At 37.8% G+C, this 19,763-nt stretch overlaps 2 protein-coding genes across 3 annotated transcripts in view; one reads left to right on the top strand and one right to left on the bottom strand.

Annotated features, from left to right (window-relative positions):
* The window catches only part of mcph1 (microcephalin 1), a 58,034-nt gene that overhangs the window by 12,121 nt on the left and 26,150 nt on the right, over positions 1-19,763 (top strand). For both annotated transcript variants that reach the window (XM_026189134.2, XM_026189135.2), the window contains exons 10-13: positions 977-1,092; positions 4,145-4,182; positions 4,298-4,460; positions 4,535-4,612. In XM_026189134.2, coding sequence (XP_026044919.2) covers positions 977-1,092; positions 4,145-4,182; positions 4,298-4,460; positions 4,535-4,612 — 395 coding nt within the window. The remainder of the gene's footprint in view (positions 1-976; positions 1,093-4,144; positions 4,183-4,297; positions 4,461-4,534; positions 4,613-19,763) is intronic.
* Positions 5,962-17,804, bottom strand: angpt2a (angiopoietin 2a). Its single transcript, XM_026189155.2, has 9 exons — positions 17,290-17,804; positions 13,983-14,138; positions 12,978-13,099; positions 12,632-12,870; positions 12,105-12,232; positions 10,938-11,039; positions 10,149-10,315; positions 8,899-9,029; positions 5,962-7,091 (listed from the first exon to the last, which is right to left on the bottom strand). Exons 1-9 carry the CDS (start codon positions 17,554-17,556, stop codon positions 6,919-6,921), a joined length of 1,485 nt encoding a protein of 494 aa, XP_026044940.2. The 5' UTR covers positions 17,557-17,804; the 3' UTR covers positions 5,962-6,918.

The following is a 19,763-nucleotide window of genomic DNA, read 5'->3' as shown; positions in this document are numbered from 1 at the left end:
CTGGTATACAATTCAAAATGAACTTTAAAAGAAAAACAAAAATGTAATGGTAAAATTTCTCAATTTAAAGATTTGAGATGATTTCTCTGTTCTACTGTGAATAAAATGTGGCTTTATGAGACTTGTAGATCATGACATTGTGTTTTTATTTACATTTTACAGTGTCTCAGCTTTTCGGGGGTTTGGGTTAAAAATGAACCCAGGACTAAGGCCTGGTCTGCTCTAATCACTTCATTATGAACTGAACAAATCATATTGATAACATGGCGGGAATCTTCACAGATGTTTATACTGTTGTCTGTAATCCCTGGGTTTGTGTGTGGCTTCACATGGCTTGCAGTATAATTATTTCAGCCAGTCTAAACATTTTTGTAATGCATGGTTCTTACAAGATAACATTAATAAACAAATGAGGCCTTTATGAAAGCTCTCTCATAATAATCTGTAGGTGTGTTTAACTTTTAAAGGCCTAATATCTTATTTATATATAGCACATAGTTAAATTAGATTTAAGTTGCACATAAAAGTGATCTTCCTATGTCACTGTGGGTTTTCTCTGGTTTCATTTTGCGAGTTGCAAGTTAGATTATTGGCTCCGTTTCCATATTTCCCAATGAATGCTGAGGTCTGACTCCTAAGATCCTCAACAGGATAAGTATAAACCTGGAGAAACTAAGTATGGATCAACAGATCATTTAAATTTAAGTGCTTTATTTACTGTCCAGGAACTAAATGAAGTAAGCACGTTGTAATCCTGGGCAGCCTGATCAGTTAAAATTATAGAGAAATCAAAATGCACAGTGTCATGTGGTAGTAAGTAGTGTAAAGTTGCAGCTTTCATTTAATGTTTCTGTGCACAAATGCGCAGACATGAATGCACACACATACAAAACAGCACCTGTTGTGTGATAGCTCGTGTAAAACCACCCCACCACCACACACACACAGTTTTAAATTGTCTTGTTTTCCAATGTAGGTAGAGGAAATGAATGTACAGTTGCAGCTGGTTTTGCAGAGAGCCTAACTGAAGCTGAAGGAAATTACAATAAGCAAGTCAGCTTGACTCTACAGAAAATGGTTAACAAAACAAAGGTAAGAAGACTTCACATCTGTTCTAAATGTGTAATTGAATTCAACTCTTCAGTTTGACAGTTTAGTCTCCATGCCTTAATTGAAAGACATTATTTTTGCACTGAACAATGCGTGTTTACGGTACATTTCCTACTGTGTTGTGGGAAAATTGGAAAGCAATTGCAAAAAACAGGATGTTACAAGTATAATGCCACCAGTGGGAGGTTTACTGAGTCATTAAAGATATTGCTCGTGTATGGGAGTTTGCAGTTTTAATTATAAATCTCTTATTTTCTTATTTATATAGTCGCTTTCTTTGTTGTGCTTTGTTGCCAGCTAAATTGCCTATATTAACCCTTTCAGACACACATTGATATTACTTTTCTTTCTTTAGTTTAGTGGCTATGGTTACTTCCAGCTTACAGCCAGTGTGGGCTTTGTACAGCCCATTGTTTATCTTCCTTCGTCACATAGATAGATAAAAGGGAACATGGTGTAAGAGAACAAAAAGATTATTTTCCCCATGTTTGTCTGTAATATAGGAAGTTTAGGAAGTAAACCAAACATCGCTTGTGTGTGTAACTTCCTAATAAGTATTTCCTCCGTAAGGTCATACACTTCCATGGCTGTAGGCGTTTGACGCTACTGACGGTACTGTCGGCTCCTTAGGGTTTCCTGTGTTTTGCCTCTGTGATGGTACCATACAACTTCCTTGCTTGTGAAATGCACCTGGGTTGTGTTTTCGTTACACTCGTAACCTCAACAAGCTGTAGATGAAAATGATGTCATATCCCCGGAGGATCTTTTATTAGTTAACTTTATTATAGCTTGATTACAAAGAGGTTGTAATTGTTGTTTTGGTTTTGTAAAGATTGTGATGATGGATTAATCTCCCTATAGTCCTGGGAAATACAGTCATCAGAGATAATTTCTTGTCTTATCTTTAAAAGTGCTTATATAAAAGTTAAAACTCATATTACACAGCTTTAGGTTAAAACTGCAAATTTGTAACATAATTTTAAAGTTCTGGACATGTCGTCAGCTTATACTTATTAAATACAACTCAGATATTAATGGGACCTTTGCTCTTCTTTTGTCTTACACTTCCTACCTTTGCGTGTTCTCAGATATCTCACAAAGATGCAGTTCTTTAAAAGATCATATTTTGGCATTGTCAGTTTACTTTGTGATTTTATGTCTAAGGCACTAAAGCTGTGGATGTACACTTACTGGTCTCTTTGTTAGGTACACCTTGCTAATACTGGGTTGGATCTGCTTTTGGTTTTTGCTTTATTTCTTCACTGCACAGAAAAACAGCAAGATGCTAGAAACATTGCTCAGAGATTTTGGTCCATGTTGACATGATAGCATCACATAATTGACCACATTTATCAGCTACACATTCATGTTGTGAATCTTGCGTTTCGCTACATCCCAAAGGTCCTCTATTGGGTTGAGATCAGGTGAAAGTGTTGGCCATTTGAGCACAGTGAACTCATTTTGTTCAGGAAACCAGTTTTAGCTTTGTAACATGGCACATTACACGGAATCACTGACTTCTTATCAATTCACATCCCTACTCAGAGAATTTCCACGTTCTGCGACCCTTCTCTGTAAACCCTCTTCTGGCACCAACAATAGTGCCACTTCATCATCTTTCTTCCCCACTCTGTTGCTCAGTTTAAACAGATGTACCTATCAAAGTTGCTGGTATATCATCCCTATCGTTTTCCTAGTTTATTATAGGTTAAACAACTCTCTAACATGCTCAAGAAATATTATGTAAACCTCACTAATGTTCATGTAAATTATTCTGTGTTGCAGCAAGTAATAACCTGGCTGTTTTATTGTTGTTGGCTCTCAGTGGATCCAGTTGATCTCTCCGTGATTGTCTGAACTGCTTCATTTTAACTTTGTGCTGAATAGTTGCCATCAAGGAGATCTAGTCATACTGAGAAGAATTTCCTTCATTTGTGCTGCAAGTGTTTGTGCTCTGCCGCTTTGCTGGTTCACACCAGCTCTTTGTCAGAGGCTAATTCATTCTCATTGCCCTTTACTTGTGCCAGAACATGACCACTGCATAAGATAGAGTTTCTTTAAGGCTACTTTCAGAGTATCTGCACATACTTTCAGTTGTTTGACTTGGCTTGAAAGAATTTAAAATGAGCTTGTTTCATCAACTTTTTTTCCCCAGTCATTTAATGTCTATAAAATAAATTGCAATATCAAAATAGTGACACAACTACTGACTGCCTTCCCAAGGGGCCTTCTTGGTGATAATGTGTTTTTTGACCAGCATGGTGTCAGCTCGTGGACGGTTTTGGCTCTACTGTTCTCAGCAGACCTTAACCCCTGACTTCCAGCTTGGTGGGGGCTGACATCAGTGTGTGGCAGGAAAGGTCTGGTGGTCCTGTTTGTGGTTAGGTGTTTGTGCTGCTGATATTTTTCTGTATTAGTGCCAGGCATGTGGTTAAATAGACCACATCCACCAGGCTGTACATTTACTGTTGTTACAGTAGTCAGCGTCTCTGAAAGTGTTTTTCATCTTTCCATGGCCTTGATGTTTTTGCATCAATGCTACAAAACATTCAGCTGGTTTGTAAAAAAAGTGCATTGCCACTGAAAGAAAAACTCTTTTACTTGTTCAGTGCTGCATCATTCAACAAAAATCAAATTACAATATTTACACACAAAAGAGATATAATGCGCAGTTTCAGTTTCCTGGTCTCTTTGTGTAGCTGCTGCTTGGCTACTTTAAAGTGAAGATTGTTGTTCACAGATTTCTCTCTTCCTCTCTGATTTGTGTCCCTATTAAACACAAGCCAAGAAACAAATGAATCCAAATATTCATTTTTAATCAAAAGGCTGTATCTACTCCACTTATGCTTGATTGCCAAAAATGTGATGGCTGTTCCTGTAACACTAAGGATTATAAGTAGCCAAGAAAAATACAAGAGGTGTGAAACCAATGAACACAGACATTTCAAACATTTACTGGCAGTGTGTGGTTGTCATTTATGTGAACACAGATTTGTTCATTCTTGTAAGCTTTGTGGGTTCATGTTTCTTGCAGGCACTGAGAACACTCGTCATGACAAGCATGCCTACTGAGTAAGTAGGCATGTGCTTCTTTGAATACCACCAGCTTCATATTCTTTAATTTTATTGTGTTAATTAACAAGTTGGTAAAAGAAGGCATCTAATTCTTATTATTCGTCTCTTGTAGGAAGCAGAACACAGTGGTTCAAGTGGTGAAAGCACTCGGTGGTTTTTTAATTGTTGACTGTGTTTGTGAAAGCACAACTCATGTGGTGTCTGGGGAACACAGGCGGACTCTCAATATTTTGCTGGGTATAGCTCGTGGCTGCTGGATCCTCTCATTTGAATGGGTACGTGGACATTTGAAATTATTTCAAAGTTAAGATGCAGGGTGATTCTGTCTTATCTCTAATCTTTTGAGTAGATACTCTGGTCTTTGGAGCAAAGGCAGTGGATTCCAGAGGAGCCGTATGAACTTTCAGATCAATTTCCTGCAGCACAGGTAAGTTCAGAACTACTCAAACAGTACTAGTAAAAGGGTCTTTGACAGATTTACTACCAGCATTGAGTTTACAGGAAAGCTTTTTATTTTTTCCAGTAGGGTAAAAAAAGCTGTATCGTCTTATCTTCACATCGTTATTGGTTTAACTAGTTCAAAATCCTCTTGAGATTAAAGCCTTTTTCAGATATGACTCAACAGTATTAAATAATCTCTTCTCCAATTTATTACTCTCCAAATGCAATAAAAGATATTTTTTATTTTTCCAGGACATATATTTTAGAGATTTTAGTGGCACCTTAAACATAATCTAGAAAGCATTCCACTCATGCTTTAAGTCTCATTACTGCCAGTCATCCATTTACAGTAGGCTTGTTTTTCCTAAAGCATCCTGTGTGAATTGTGGATGTTGCCTCTTCCTGCACTTGCCATTCATGAATCACTGTCCTGTCCTGCCCTGCAAGGAAAGACTTGGGGTCTTAATGTAGACGAATGTCAGCATGTTTCCTCTTAAAATTGCCTGATGGCTTTTGTTGTGACAGATCAAATATTTTATATCCCCATGGCCTTTTATCATTTGGCACACCACATGCTTCCCTTTTTCATTCAATTCTTGTGGCCTCTATTGTGTGGTGTGGTGTTCCTTCAGCTGTGGCCAGTTAATCATAGAAACAGATTTTAATAGTATTGTCTTTTGTTTTTTTTTATTCTGTCAGATAATTTGTGATAAAAATTTGGTTCTCTTTTGTTATTTTTTATTTATTTTATTCCAAAAGCATGTAGCCAGGTGCCATTTTTATACCAATTCAAATCTTTGTAGCCGTGATGGATCTACTCTTAACTATCCCTCTACAGTCTCTGCATTAGGCCAGCAATAAAGTGGTGTAAATCAAATGATCAAGACTACTCTTTACTAGAATAAGAGGAGGTTTGCATCAGTCTAATATCTCTTGAAATATCGTTACAAACTGAATCAGTTTATCTATATATAATGCAGCACGTGAAAACTAGGCTTAAGTCACTTTTTTATATTTCTTACAGTTTGAAAAATTCTAGACAAACATCCAAAAATGGATTTAAATAGTTTTTTGGTTTATTTTTGTATGAAATTTTACGACGGCAAACACTGGAAAATCTACTCTGTTCTCGATTGCGTCATTTCCCTGATGTTTTTATACATTACTTATTACATTACTCAACTGTCGTCTTGCAGTCAAGTTTGTTGCTCTACATCTTTCAATGGCTTTTCTCATTCTAGATTACCATCAGTAGCTAAACATGCATTGGTCCTTTGAGGCTTTAAATCCAAAATGTGCAGCTGAATCTAATAATGGCAACAATAAAATCACAAGTTTGTAGCATGTAGAATTTATTGTGTATTGTGGAAAAGATAAAATGACAGAAAGATTTGAAAGATCTTAAACAACACTTTAGCTGTATGGCAGATCAGCATCCACAAGGCTGTTTATTCTTTGTCACATGACTTATGCTTAACTATTATGTCACCCACTACAATGCAGAATCAACCTCTCTGCCTTGTGGTTGATTTTTAACATTCAATATCAGGTTTATAACAGCTACTCAAGCATTACATGTCCTAGTCTCCTAAAGCCAGTGTTAACTGGTGTCCAATTTTTCTTTGTTGTAGTTTGTTGTAGCTTCAAAAGAACCATTACATAAAAATGCAGATTAAAAAACATTCCCAGTACTGTAGAATTATATTAAAATAATTAATTTCCCTTCATGTGCAATAAAATTAATAACTAGCAATAAGAAATCTCCTTTCTTATATGATAAAGTTTAAAACCAACCTTAAAATCTACTTATAAATTAAACAACAAATGTACATATAATCTCTATAGCAAAACATTGTTATCATAAGAGAAACATTTTGTGGTATTTTTACATTAACATTTACATTTTGAAAAATGTTGACAATGCAAAAAAAAACTTTCACCAGATGTTTATCAGCATTTTGTACCATCGTCTCTATTATACAATGACATTGGCAGCTGTTTTTAAAAAATAGTTCAACTGTTAAAGTGATTCAAAGAAATTAAATGAATCTGATAAGCTAGCTGAATAGAGCCTGACCGATATTTTAATATATTTTAATATAACTCATTTTAATTACTATTCAAATAACTGTAAATACTACAGCTATGTGTATTGCTGTGACTCTCCATATTTCAAAATCTACCACAGAAAGATGCACAAAGGTGTATAAAAATATACGCACAAAGTGTTTTGGATCCCTTGAGAATTTTTATTTTTGGTCTTGTTGTTCCCATTTTCTTTAATCTGACTGTTCAAAGGGAACCCGAGAAGTCTGCTGGCCGGATCATCATTGTAGTGGTCTTCAGTGAGTAGCCTGAGCCTTTCCAGTAGTACCATTTGATTCCATTGAAGCGATTGGCGTTTTGGCCCTTTTGGTAATACATCCCATTCAAGTTGGACGGACCACAGGCATCAAACCACCAGCCTACAATAGAAAAACATTATTAATTTAACTGTTGTGTACTTTTTTAGAGGTGGTAAGTTTGTGTTTAGACACATTACAACTAATCTGCTTGTTTAGATCCATTATACAAAACAACAGATTGTAAGGACAGTTATGTCTAATGTAGGCTTGAGCTGCCTACATTGGGGGTGGGGGGTCATTAATGTACCCTGTAAAGTAGTATTGCTTGAGGAAATTTGTCAGATTTCTCAGAAGCCAGTCCGGAGGAGCAAATGGCCTTGTGAAACTAGCGTAGTGCCCATTTGGGGAAAGTGTAAGCAGGTTATTTTTCTAGCTAAAGTTCATAGATTTCCTCTAAACCTGTGGCAGGCAGGCAGTCATAAAGTTACTGTTTTAAGAAGAGGGCAGCTATATAAGGATACGGTCAGTCAAATCAAATGTGTGTCTGACTGTGCGTGTTTAAAAAGTGACTGTCCGGAAAAGGTAGATGCCAGGTTTCTCAAGAACTGCTCATCCATTTGGGAAACCAGAGAGAAACAAAAAACAAAACAAAAACCCCAGAATTAAGTAAAGAAAGCGGACCCAATGTCTTTATGGAAACCACTTCGGGTTTTTAGAGTGATTACTTTTTGTGGAAGTTAGAACATTTTGGCCGGGCCTCATTTTTAAATTTTAAACCCATTTTAAAGTTAAGGTTTTTTGTGTTTATGGCGCTCCTCACCCACTCATCTGAAAATCCTTGAACTACACACAGCACTTACTCTCATACTCAGCAGCACACATACAGAAGAACTTTCAGACAGATTATTAATGGGGGGTTTTTAACCCTCGGCCTGACAGACGATCCATTTTATGCTATTTAAGTAACCATACGTCCATTATCATTTGTGATAGAGTCAAAATTCAAATGGTTTCAGAATGAAGTGAAGACGTGCTTTTGGGATATTTGGTGTATCAAGGTAGCACAAAGCATTCACAAGGTACTGCTGTCTGAGCACTGGCAGAAAAATAAGCTCCACCTAGGTTTTACCATGTGTGCTTCACATTAGCAAAACTCCTCAACTATTTCTGCACTAGAGAGAAAATTTATATGGTTCCTGAAAGATAAGAAGTATTTTGTAATTTACAAAATACAGCCAAAATTACAAAATAAGACCTGACAGGCTGTAGAATACTTGGCTGATAAAGGGTTAAAAAACTTGTTATTTTTGTGTGTTGTTTTGAAAGACATTATAGTGAGAAGTGCATTTAGCCCCGTTTAGATCCAGATTTATTGCATTCATTAGCATTTTTGTTTATTTCAATTTCATGCTTGTAATGACAGATCCCACTTTTCTCTTTTTGCTGGACCAGTGCCCCTCTGTTACAATTGTGTATAATGTGCTCAAAGGAGTCCCCTGTGAGAGACCCCTCATGGGAAAAAAAGGATAGGGTAAGGGTTTGTGTGTTTTCATGTTCACTTGGCAAACCCCAGTACTGAAGGAGGCAAACTTCTGGCAGCTGAGTTACTTTACGGGGAATGGACGAGGACCTTTAAGCCATCAGTAGAGAGAGGGAAAAGCTCTGTTCCCAGGCTATTAATGTGAGCCATTGTAGAGACTGAATTCCCCGATGAGTTGATCAGTGATTAAGTCTGAGCTAATTGTGCTCTTTGACACGACTACAAAAGGATGGCTGCCCTTAAATTGGCCTTAAAGATTTTTGGGGCAAGTGCCAAGATTTTGTATGGATGGGAATTTGTTCCAGAAAATGTCCATTACTGATTGACACGTTTTTATTTTTTAATTTTCCAAGCTAAGGCATGATATTTACAGTAGTGTGTTCCTACCTCCTGTTGTCAGTTGTGAACATTTGCAAACACATTTGTCATGGTCTGCATCCTTTGTACTGAATTCACTTCCTGGCTGCCCAATGCTGCTTATTTTGCCTGCCGTTCCGCTGTAGCCTTTAAGGTGTATCCTGTAAAATGGAAAAGGGAAAATGAAGGAAGAAGAGGAAGTCTGTAATTTCTGTTCCTCAAAAGGCATTGCTCAACCTCACTTATGTACTTCTTCGGCCTAACAGCAGAAGAACAGAAGCCAGCGCTATTTAATTTTGTTGATACTTGTGTCTAGCAAATATTTTAAAAAAAACTACTTTTATTTTATGACAGTGAAGTTTTTTTGTAATGCTATTTGTCTGTTTTCTTTTTAGTTATCCGGCATCGCTGAGCAAAAAAGATCTCAACACCAAATTAGAGTAGAGTGGAGACCTCAATAAAGCTGTGTTGAAATGGGACATTTCAAGCTCTGATTGTCAAATTAAGCTTCAGGTATAGAAGTCAGCTTTGATTGGAAAGCAAAAACATGTTTGGAGGTTGTCTTATTGTCAGGAAAGAATGTCTGAAAAACTGAGGCTTTTAATGTATTTCCTATTTTTCATGTACTGAAGAGCTTTAGTACGTTTTCTTTGGGCTGATGCCAGTACATCAGGATCAGGAAGTATATAGTGTTATACAGCATGAAACACTATCCAGGGACATTTCTAGAGTGGGTCCAAATAGTAGTTGTTGTTCAGCAGTTAAAATTGTATAAATGATAGTGATGAGTGATGAGGTCAATCAACTCAGTAGTCTTGTGTTTGTCAGTAAGGTAAAGGACGCATACTTGTGATGATCTAAAAGTTTGCATCCAGAGTAGCTGAAAACATTTTAAAATATTACACCCATACTTTTCTAATGCAGATTCAACTTGATGTTCACGTGTTGGAGATTGCACTCTGCTGCATTATGTTGAGAATATAGCTTGTTTTGAGGCTACTAGCTTCTCTATATTTACATATTTAATTTCACTGAGTTTCCAGACTATGCTTTAATTATGTCATGTTATCTTGGCTCAAAATTAGCAGCAGTTTTTAGTATGTGTTAAGGATAGCAGTCTTCAAAAGTGCTTTCGTAACAGTGTATAACTTGCTGATGGGCTTTTTTGTCCTTAATAACTTGAGCTGCACGAGCAAAAACATTTTGCTGCTCAAAGCATGAAATTTAACAAAATATGAATTACTTGCCACTTGGGGCCTGATAGATTTATTTCAACATACTTGTAATTTTGTGCTTCATTGTCAAGAGAAAATTGGTCGTATTGTGAGAATCCAGAGTTTCCTTCCCAGTCACTCAGCTGGATCCTTAATTTGTAGGACTGTTGATTTGACAGTCTGGAGACAAATTCATTTCCTAACCAGAATTCTCCAGAAGGTTCTCCGAATCCCTGAAAGTACACAAAAGAAAAGTTATAAAACTGTGTGAATGTCCTGCAGTCATTGCTTTTCAGTTTAACAAGGAGTACACCAATGGGAGATCAGAATGTGCTACATTTTTGACTATAACATTAAAAGTTATTTTTCCTCTGAATATAAAATATTTATATATAAAATCCAATTTAAGAAAAAATCACAAATATTCACTTTTACAATAAGAAGTTAATGAAAAAACCATGTCAGTTTTAACTACGCTTGCATTCATAGTGTCAGCCCAGTTGTATCCTACTTGTCGTTGTACAATTTCAGGGGCATTGGCTGTAATAACAGTGGAATTGAATATGATACTTAATGACAAAGAGCGAAAAATATGTATAGCCTCTTTCTAAAATGTGAGGGGGTAAATGCTACTATTATTTTCCTGAGCAGAAGATGGGCATTGCTTCTCTGTGTTAGTGGTTACGGTTTGTTCCTTCTTTGAATTACCTCAGAGGAGACAATCTCCAGCTCCTTAAAATATAGTCAATGGCCCAAACCAAATCTGACCACTGTTGGGCTGTTTGATTTGGAATGGAGGCCGTAACCTGGGTAATATTATTTTTAAGGGAAGAATTTCTTCCTCGAAGCTTTTACCTTTTTGTACTCTTGCCACGTACGGTGAAAGTCAACACGGCCGTCAAAGCGTTTTTGTATAACAGTCCAGCCACCTCCTTCTGTCTCCATGTCACAGAAAGCCTACAGACACAATGAAAAAAAGAGGAGTGAAAATTTATTCAAATATAATCCTCTGTAAACAGTGCATACTTATTTATATTTTGACCTAGATAAAATAAATGTGTTCTAGGTTTCAGAAGTGCAGTCAGAAGTTTTAAAAAGTATCTAAGGAGATCACAGTTGTAGCTCAAGCATGCGCGTTGCTGATAAAAGTCAATGAACGTTTTAAGCTAACCTCGCTGCCCTTTTTAAAAGACAAAACTGAATTTCTCCTAAAGCAGCATGCTCTGTTTTATTAACTGATAGGTCAGATCATGCCTGTGTGGATGTTTATGTACATTTTGAAGATTTTCAGTATGTGCTGGCACTGATACATGTGTGACGTACGAGTGAGTGATTTTTAATGATCTAAAAAAGTGTGCCTTACCCATTTATGGCTCAGTCACACGAGAGAAAAAATAGGATGGCAACATCCTTGTCACTAGGAAGGCAACTTGTGTCCAAACAGTCATGGTCCAATTGGGACTGACTTCACTCTCCAACAGATTAGCGAAGGTTTGCAAATAATTGCTGCTTAATTTATAAATGTGTATGGATTGCCAACACATTTCAATCAGTCTGCATCAATGAGCACAATTAATCTGCAACAGGGGACTCAACTGGTTGAAATAATTTCTGTTTCCAGTCTACTTGAATTGCTTTTTATTGCTTTTGCTGTGTACGTAGATGGCACCAAATTTAAGAGTTTTGTGGATTTTTCACTGTTAACTGCCGTATTGTCACAGATTGCATATAATCATCAACTTGCTGTTCAGTCACAAAGTAATAGCAGACCGTCTTTGTCTTATTTCTGTTTTACCGCAATCTTGAGGCTCCAAAGTTGTTTTAAAGACACATTGATTGCGAGTGTTTGCAGATTTTGCCCTCATCTTCAAAGCAACCTTTTCAAAGGGAACAAGTTTAATGGGCATGGTTGCAGTCATTTTGTTTGTCCCATACCCACCAACCACTGTTTTTTCTAGTATGACTGTAGCATGATAATGTAGCATAAAACCAGCTGAAAACAGTCAGTCAGGCCTACTTTACCTTAACCTCCATTGTACTGTTGGGTAATGTTAGCGTGTAGACACCACTGTTGGTATTTCCTGATTTGTAGACGGCAGCACAGTCCATGAATGTAGTAGGTGTGTCCCGCATCATGACAGTTTTAGGACCTGTAGAAGAAATTAACTTTTTCATTTTAAACAACTCACAGCTGTATAGCATTTAGCTGTCAAGTTGTGCTAAGCTAATATGTTTGGATTATGATAAAAGTTCTGCATGTTTCTTTAGTCTCAAAACGTAAAGTTTAAAAGACTTAAGCTGATGGGAAACAGCTAGCCTAGGTAGTATAAAATCAAACGAAATAGCAACAGCTTGTAGCTTCATCTTAACTGATTTAATGCTATTGGTCTCGACTTTTACTTTTACGTCAAGCTGTCTCAGCCTACATGTAAGGTCTACGGTCGGACCCCTTAGCAAATGTAGGCTGACATAAATGCTACTTAAAAGACCCCCTACTTGATCTTTCATTTTAAAAGAGGTTACAATGGCCTGATGAGGGGCTGCCTCACCTTGAGCGGTGCCAGAAGCGATGTTAGAAATGAGGTTGTTCACAGTGTCCAGTAGCTCCTGCTGCTGATACTGCAGGGCTGTGTTGTTGGTTGAGACTTTGAGCAGTTGCTGCTCCAGCTCACCGATGATAGCCGTCTGCTTCAGTATCAGAGTCTGGAGCTGCTCCTTTTCTTCTTGAAGCGTCTTCATCTCCACCTGCCTCTGCTCCTCCATCTCTTTTACTTTCTTCTCTAGAAAACTGAGGAGAAGCATGCAGGTTCAGCAGGTAGCTTCTTCATTGCCTAAATACTGCTGCTAGTGAATTTGAAAATTTAAAATTTTTCCCATTTTGTTTGCTTTCCTCACCTGTTCTTGTCATTCAGTTTGTTGATGTCGTTTGTTTGGACAATTAGTTGCTTTTCCAATTTGTTGGTTGACAAAGAGTTTTCAAGAAGCTGGCGCTCAATCCGAGTTGTATGATGAATAACCTAAAATTAAAAGAACGAAATGAAGCACAGTGTCTTAGCCATATCTCATTATAGGTCATCCATTGATTCTGTAGACTTGAGACTTGAGATTGTGCTGTAAATGTTTTGTACTGTCTTTATGTCAATTGGTTGCCAATATCCTAAGAATTGGATGGACCCAAATGAAACACTCTTTTACTTTGGATATAATGAAATTAAATATTATTGTGCTTTCAGGTTTAATACAACAGCCAATTTCCTGGAAATAAAAACCTTTAAACATGTAAATAAGTCCTAAATTTAATAAGAGTCAGAGATATCAGTCAAGAGCCAATCTGGACATGAATCTTTGTATTTCGTCACGTTGATCAAGTTAAACTGGGTTTGCGCCTGTGAACAAATAACCATTTTAAAATGGAAAAAAACATGACAGGAAAGAACAGCCAAGTTCCAATACAGCAGACATACCTGAACAAGGGGAAACTGAGAATCCACGTATTTTCACAAACCTACGTATTGAACTGCACATGGGGTTGGGGACCTTGCCACCAATTTCCCAGTTCGGAGGAACTGAACTCAGCAAAAAGCAGCTTGTTTACATGGATCCTAGCTGTGTGTCTCCAATGGAGCTGTTGATGTCTTTGAACAGACGGATGTCTGATTGTGACAAACTGATAGACCCTTTCTCTGGGAATACAAGTGTGCTAATAACAGGAAATGCTGTACAGTTGGCTCACATAAGGTCATTGACGTGTAGCCACAATAATAAACTGACGCCATCATGCCTGTTTTTCTCTCTGCTTAATTTTTTTTAACACTTGCAAATGATAATATTTATTGCAGCGTTTCACTGAGTAGGCTGTTATTTCTGCTTTTGAGGAATAAACAAAATGTGCAGTTTCACCTGTGCCTCCACATTGGTCAGTTTCCTTGTTTGCTCAGCAGTTTGACTTAGCAGGTTTGTCCCGATTTCAATCATTGTAGCGGTGTGGTTGTGTACAGCAGTCTGTTGGATTTGGATCATGTCCTGCTTCATGCTGTCTTGTATGTAGCTCTCAAGCTGCAAAAGAGAACGATGATAATTAGGTTTAGACAGTTTTTGTGAGCTACCGATTCTCTTCATCACCTGGTCATTTTGTTGTATATAATCCTGTGTATTAGGGGTAATACAGAGGTCTACATATTGACATTAGTATGGGACACAGAGATTCTGTTTCTCATTGGTTGTGGACAAGCAAGAAATCAGGAGTTAAATAAAATGTTTCTCATGAGCTAAAGCTACTTTCAGGTACTCGCTTATTCACAAGAGGTCACCACAGCAGGCAGCTCCCTTCCTAACGCAACCCCCAAAGGGATTTGTGTCTCCTTCTGGGATTTAACGGGCGCTAACCTGACGCTTGTTTTGTGAATATGTGAGCCATTACACCTGCCTCCCTAAAACTGTATGGACTCTGATAATATATATTTTTTATAATCTGTAACCCTAATAAATGTAAGTGCTCTGTGTATTTCATTAGTAATGTGGATGATAATGTAAATGTCGGAAATAGGACGATAATACAGTGAAAACATGCACCAAGATTGATTTTTAAGATGGGACCACAGGGATAGAAATTTACAAAGGTTGCCCATCATGAGGCCTTTTCACTGAAAACCTGTCTCGTTTCAGTGTCAAACATTACGTAACCTTGCCCGTGTCAAACTTCTTAATGATTTAGGGATTTGTTCTCGTCTACCTTACTGTATTGCCAGATTTAGACCCAGACTAATCATTAAGTTATTTCCTGCATGGTGTTCCTGAGTGGCAATCAGGTCACACGACTCGTAAACAGGATGGAAGTGCTGAGTGAGAAGTTACATCCTTCATGACAGTGTGCAACTTGTGTGCAACTGGAAACCAGCGTCAGTCGAATATCGATGTTATCGCCTCTTAGTTTGCATAATCACTGTTGTTATTTATTCATCAGTCAGAAATGCAACGGCAGACATTTTATTTGACTACTAATACTTATGCTAAAACAACCAAAGGCTGCAATTAGTGCTGATTTTGTTTGTCTTCCTCTCTTGCTGTCTAGTTTGTTTATGTTCTCGGATTCACGCAGATATGTGGAAGGGTGTCATTTGAATTGTTGGCAGGATGTCCCATTGATAGTCAATGATCTAATCAGTTGTTTACTCTGTGTGCCTCAGAGGCATCAGTGAGGCAATGACTGTGTTCCTCAGTCATGTGACAGACATTTTTTCTCCAGCTGTCATCAGTTGGTGCGGCATGAATAGTACTTTCATTAATGAAATGAGTACACTCTAATAATAAAGCACAACAAACCTACTGATTTGCAACTTTTTCTTTTCTAATGTGCAACTTTATTTAAAGACCCCCAGTATGCTTATTTGACTGCTGTGAAGTCCTCTGCATAGATGGAATTGCTTGTTTTTTCAGATTATTTTCTTTTCGTCTAATCTCTTCCATCCATCCACCAAACCATTGATGGATGGAGGTGATGATGAGATTTATAACCTCAGTGAGGCAGGGCTGTGAGGCATTCATTCAAACATGAAGCAGGCAATATTTCAATTCACCTTAGCTGCTTAGTGTTTTTTAGGGTTGCATGACATACATTTTTCTCAGTGGAGCTTTTAATGAAGAGTTAAAATAGAGTTTGAGCGCTCTGGAAAGCTGTGCCTGAACACGCTCTCACCTGCTGGATTAGATGAGCCTGAGTATCTTTTGCTGTTCTGATGTTGAACAAATATGTCTCTCTTACTTTATTTGCGATGACGGTGTTCACCTCACTTTTAATACACACAACAAATTTCTGCTTAAAATTACTAAAAAGTCTCCCTACAGCTATTGGGTAGCAAAGTCATTGTCACAGTCAGCACAGTTTCCAAATGACACTTCAGTGTCATCAACTGCTGTGAGTTTTCAGTTATTCATTATGGCAGAATTAAGAAATACATTGGTTTGTTTTGTATATTAGTATATGCCTTAATACTTAATATGACATAGTGCAGCTTTTTCACACCTGAGTTGTGAGTTCTTCTCCCTAAAGTGTTAATTTGAGGCAGACATGTAACAGATGAAGATAAGGGAGTCGTCTTCTGTGCGCAGAGACTGATGTGAAACAGATGAAGTGCGCTGCTCCAAGTAAAACCACATTTTTAGTGCCACATACTTAATTAGCAATCTTCTTTAGTCTGTAAGAAATATCTGGGCGATCAGTACATTAGACGTGGCTTTGGATAAATGTTCGTTTGTATTGTGAACAGGCTGTGATTTCTGAGGCAGCGCTTGAGTCTTTGTGTGAGTATAGCGCCATGTAACGGATCAGGGTTTGTTTTATGTTACGAGACGGGGGTCGTGTCATCAAACTGTGAGATGCTTTTTGTGTTTCTGGCTCGTCTTGTTTCGTTCTGATCATTAATCACACTCAGAAAAGGCCCAGGAAAAGAAACATCTCGCTTCTTTTGCTTGAACATGTAATGGCTCAGTAAACTGAAAGGAAAGTGTGCATCCACTCGTGTGGACACCTGCGCCTGCAAGTCTTTGTCAGTCCGGGTTGAATAAAGGTGTCTCACAGACACTGAGCACATTTTTTTGTGTCAATTTCAAATGTCATTAAATCAAAATAGATTCTCAAAGAGCCTTTCATCCATTCATCCATCCATTTTCCCAACCACTTATCCAACTTAAGGACGTGGGAGAGCTTTCAGAAGAGTCTTTCAGTCTTACAAAAACAAGTTTTGTTTTGTTCTTTCTTTTTTGTTGAATATGTGGTTGTTGGTGCTGTGATTTCTTTTAACTGCTTCTATGTAACTACACAGTGAGAGAGAAAAAACTGTTCTTGTTTTAATTTGGTCCGACACAATGAGCCATTCACCACGTGAAATGTGCAAGTTTCACATAATCATCTGTTCCACCCATAAAAGTATATTTGATACTTGCACGTAAGTGTAGAGGCAATATGGTGAGAGAATAATTTACTAGTCTTTGCCCACGTTGGGACAAAAGATCGGCATGAAAGTATCTCCACTTTGACACCCCTGTGGTGACTCCTTCAGCTCTTCACCACATTTTGTCCTCTTTCACATCATTGCAGTTTTTGGTACCTACGGAGGCTTTCTGTCATTACTCTTAACTTACTGCGATACAGTTTAACCACTGCGTTTAAATTTCTTTCACTGATGTCAAGGGTGTGACACAATTTTACCTTAAGCAGCCACTGCGTGTTGTTCTCCATGCTGATCTCCAGTTGTTCCAGCCTCTGAATTGACTCGTTGTCCGTAGGTCCGTCCTTCTGGACAGGATAGTTGTAGTTGTTATACTGAGTTTGGCAGTTATCCTGCTCAGGCAGCAGAAACGTATAGCTGCAAGGGCCATTTTGGATTTGATATTGTGTTTTCTCAGCAGCACTGAATCCAGTTCCCAGACCAAGGCACAAGCTTAAAACTAGTAGGTCCACATTCAGCATCTTCATTGTAGATCGAGTTATGTTAAACTTACAAATAAACCCCCTTGGATTTTCAAGGTTTCTTTAATCTTATCTCTATCTGATTAGATATCTTCTTCCAGCAGCATCCAAGTGTAAACAGCTCTCTTGAGTTTCTGCAGGTTCCTTTTATTACCTCTCAGTGGTAGGAGGAGAAGAAGCCATCAGGAATGAGAGGTAGTGTGTCCTAAGGTTGATGGTGCCAGACTGCATGTGCTCGCCTTTCATTAGACCCCTGACCACTTGCTATAGTGCTTTAAACTGTGAGTTTAAACCACACCCCCTTGCCTTTGGCCAGTCAGTGTGAAGAGCACTGAAGTGGAGATTCCTTTCAGTACACGCTCGCTGAGCAACACACAGGAGCAGATGCACAAACTACACATCTTCTACTATATCCTCCACAATACCCACATGTTTTTTTTGCTTTAGTTGAACAACTACTCAGGATGCAGCTGTCCACCTTCAGCACACTCTTTGATAGTAGCAGCGTCCATCCCATTCATTGAAAAATGTTTCCCGGTTTACAGCAAGCGCCCTGAATGGGAGATTCAAAGGAAGAAGTGTCCATTTCAACTTTATTATTAACCATTTCCTGTTTTGTACATATAAGCAGCACCTACATTAAATACACTGTCCTCTTTTTTTTTTTTTTAATAAAATTGGTTTATTTGATAAGCTCAAAATTTCTTAAAACTCTAAATAGATTTTCATTTCATGTCATTTATTATTTCCCAGTGGTTCAGAGTGGCCGTTTTATGACCTCCAATTAGAAAAACAAGATGGGTTTTTTTCATTTGCATCTACTTCAGAGTTTAAATGACATTAGCAGAACCATGATTCACAAGTATAATGAAGCATTAGATGCTTTTACCCTTGAAGACCAAAAAAGTCACAGGAAAGCTCATTGTTTTTTCCTTCTTACAAAAAAGAATCCATTTTTACAAAGCAGGTTTTTCTGTTAGGTTGGGAGTTTTAATCTCAGCAAGTTGTGGGTGTTTTCTGTAGCCTAGCCCATTGTTGTTTACACAAGCCCAAAATAGCCCAACAAAACATGGTCCCACACTCTTACACACAGCAAAGTGCAATTTTTTTTAATTTATTTATTTATTCTCATTTATTTATTTTACAGACTGAATGTTTTTGAAGCCTTCTAAAAGGTGTTGTGATTTTCCAGGATGTTCTGATAGTAATTAGGAGTAATGGAATATTTCCAGAAACTGTGGTGAACAACACGCCTAAAATGCATGCATTAGCGATTTGTTTTTCTGTGGCTTAAATAATGTTTTGCAGCAGAGAGCAAAACATTATTGTGAAAACTAATGGTTACGTTTGATAGAAAATTAGGGAACTGGCTTCCAGCAGCATGTAATGATACAAGCACGTGCATCCATTTATTTTTATAATAACTATTCTGCAACACACAGAGTGCATACTGTGGGGTCTTTTTTTCCAATTGGAGCACTATCTTGACATGACAAAGTTGTTGTAGTCAGTAAAAAAAAATGAAGGGCTCTGTGACATCAGAAAACTAACCACATGTGTGATGTGTAGTCTAATCACATTTTAGTGGCACCTAGAGGGGTCTTCTCGATGTCAAAATGACAAAAAACTGAATCGGACTAAACTTACAACACACGAACATGCACAATTTTAATGTTTTATATAACACACTGGACTCAAAGTGCAGGCTGAAAAAACAAGGTAAACTAGTTCAGTAACTCAGAACCTCCTTTAGCTGCAGCAGCCTCCATCAAATGTTTCCTGCACCACAAGTAGGAGGAATGTTGAACCATCACTCCTACAAGACTGTTTTAGGTCATCATTATTTCTGGGATGATTTGCTTGAACATTTAATTTCACTGAGTTGCTCATTCGACAACATCTCAGTTCAGTTTTCCTAAACACTGCTTCTCATTGTTTTCAACCTCTGGGTCATTTTCTCATTGCACCATCCAGCCTCTACAAAGCAGCAGGTCATGTAGCTCTCCCCTTACATTTTCTTGTGAAAACTTGTGGAGCGATGAATACATTGGTCTTTCAAAATGCTTTTGTAGATGTTTGCCATCGTTGAGCATCACTGTAATGCTTCTCATATGGTTTTGTCAAAGATGTTGCAATTGAGGCATGGTGCATACCAGCCAATATTTCTTGAGAAGAGCAGATTGATAATTGTAGATTTACATGAATAGTACAGC

This window comes from Astatotilapia calliptera, chromosome 13 (genome assembly GCF_964374335.1).
Source record: "Astatotilapia calliptera chromosome 13, fAstCal68.1, whole genome shotgun sequence".
NCBI classification, from domain to species: domain Eukaryota; kingdom Metazoa; phylum Chordata; class Actinopteri; order Cichliformes; family Cichlidae; genus Astatotilapia; species Astatotilapia calliptera.
Note: the sequence above shows the minus strand (reverse complement) of the source record. Positions and strands in the feature narration are given on the sequence as shown.

What these genes read in the sequence shown, in the direction of transcription:
- angpt2a (XM_026189155.2), bottom strand. Translation starts at nt 17,556, where the DNA reads ATGAAGATGCTGAATGTGGACCTACTAGTTTTAAGCTTGTGCCTTGGT. An exon ending in TGACCAATGTGGAGGCACAG is followed by an intron (nt 13,100 to 13,982) that starts GTGAAACTGCAC and finishes TTTTAATTTTAG; the next exon opens with GTTATTCATCATACAACTCG. An exon ending in CGCTTCTGGCACCGCTCAAG is followed by an intron (nt 12,233 to 12,631) that starts GTGAGGCAGCCC and finishes TTTCTTCTACAG; the next exon opens with GTCCTAAAACTGTCATGATG.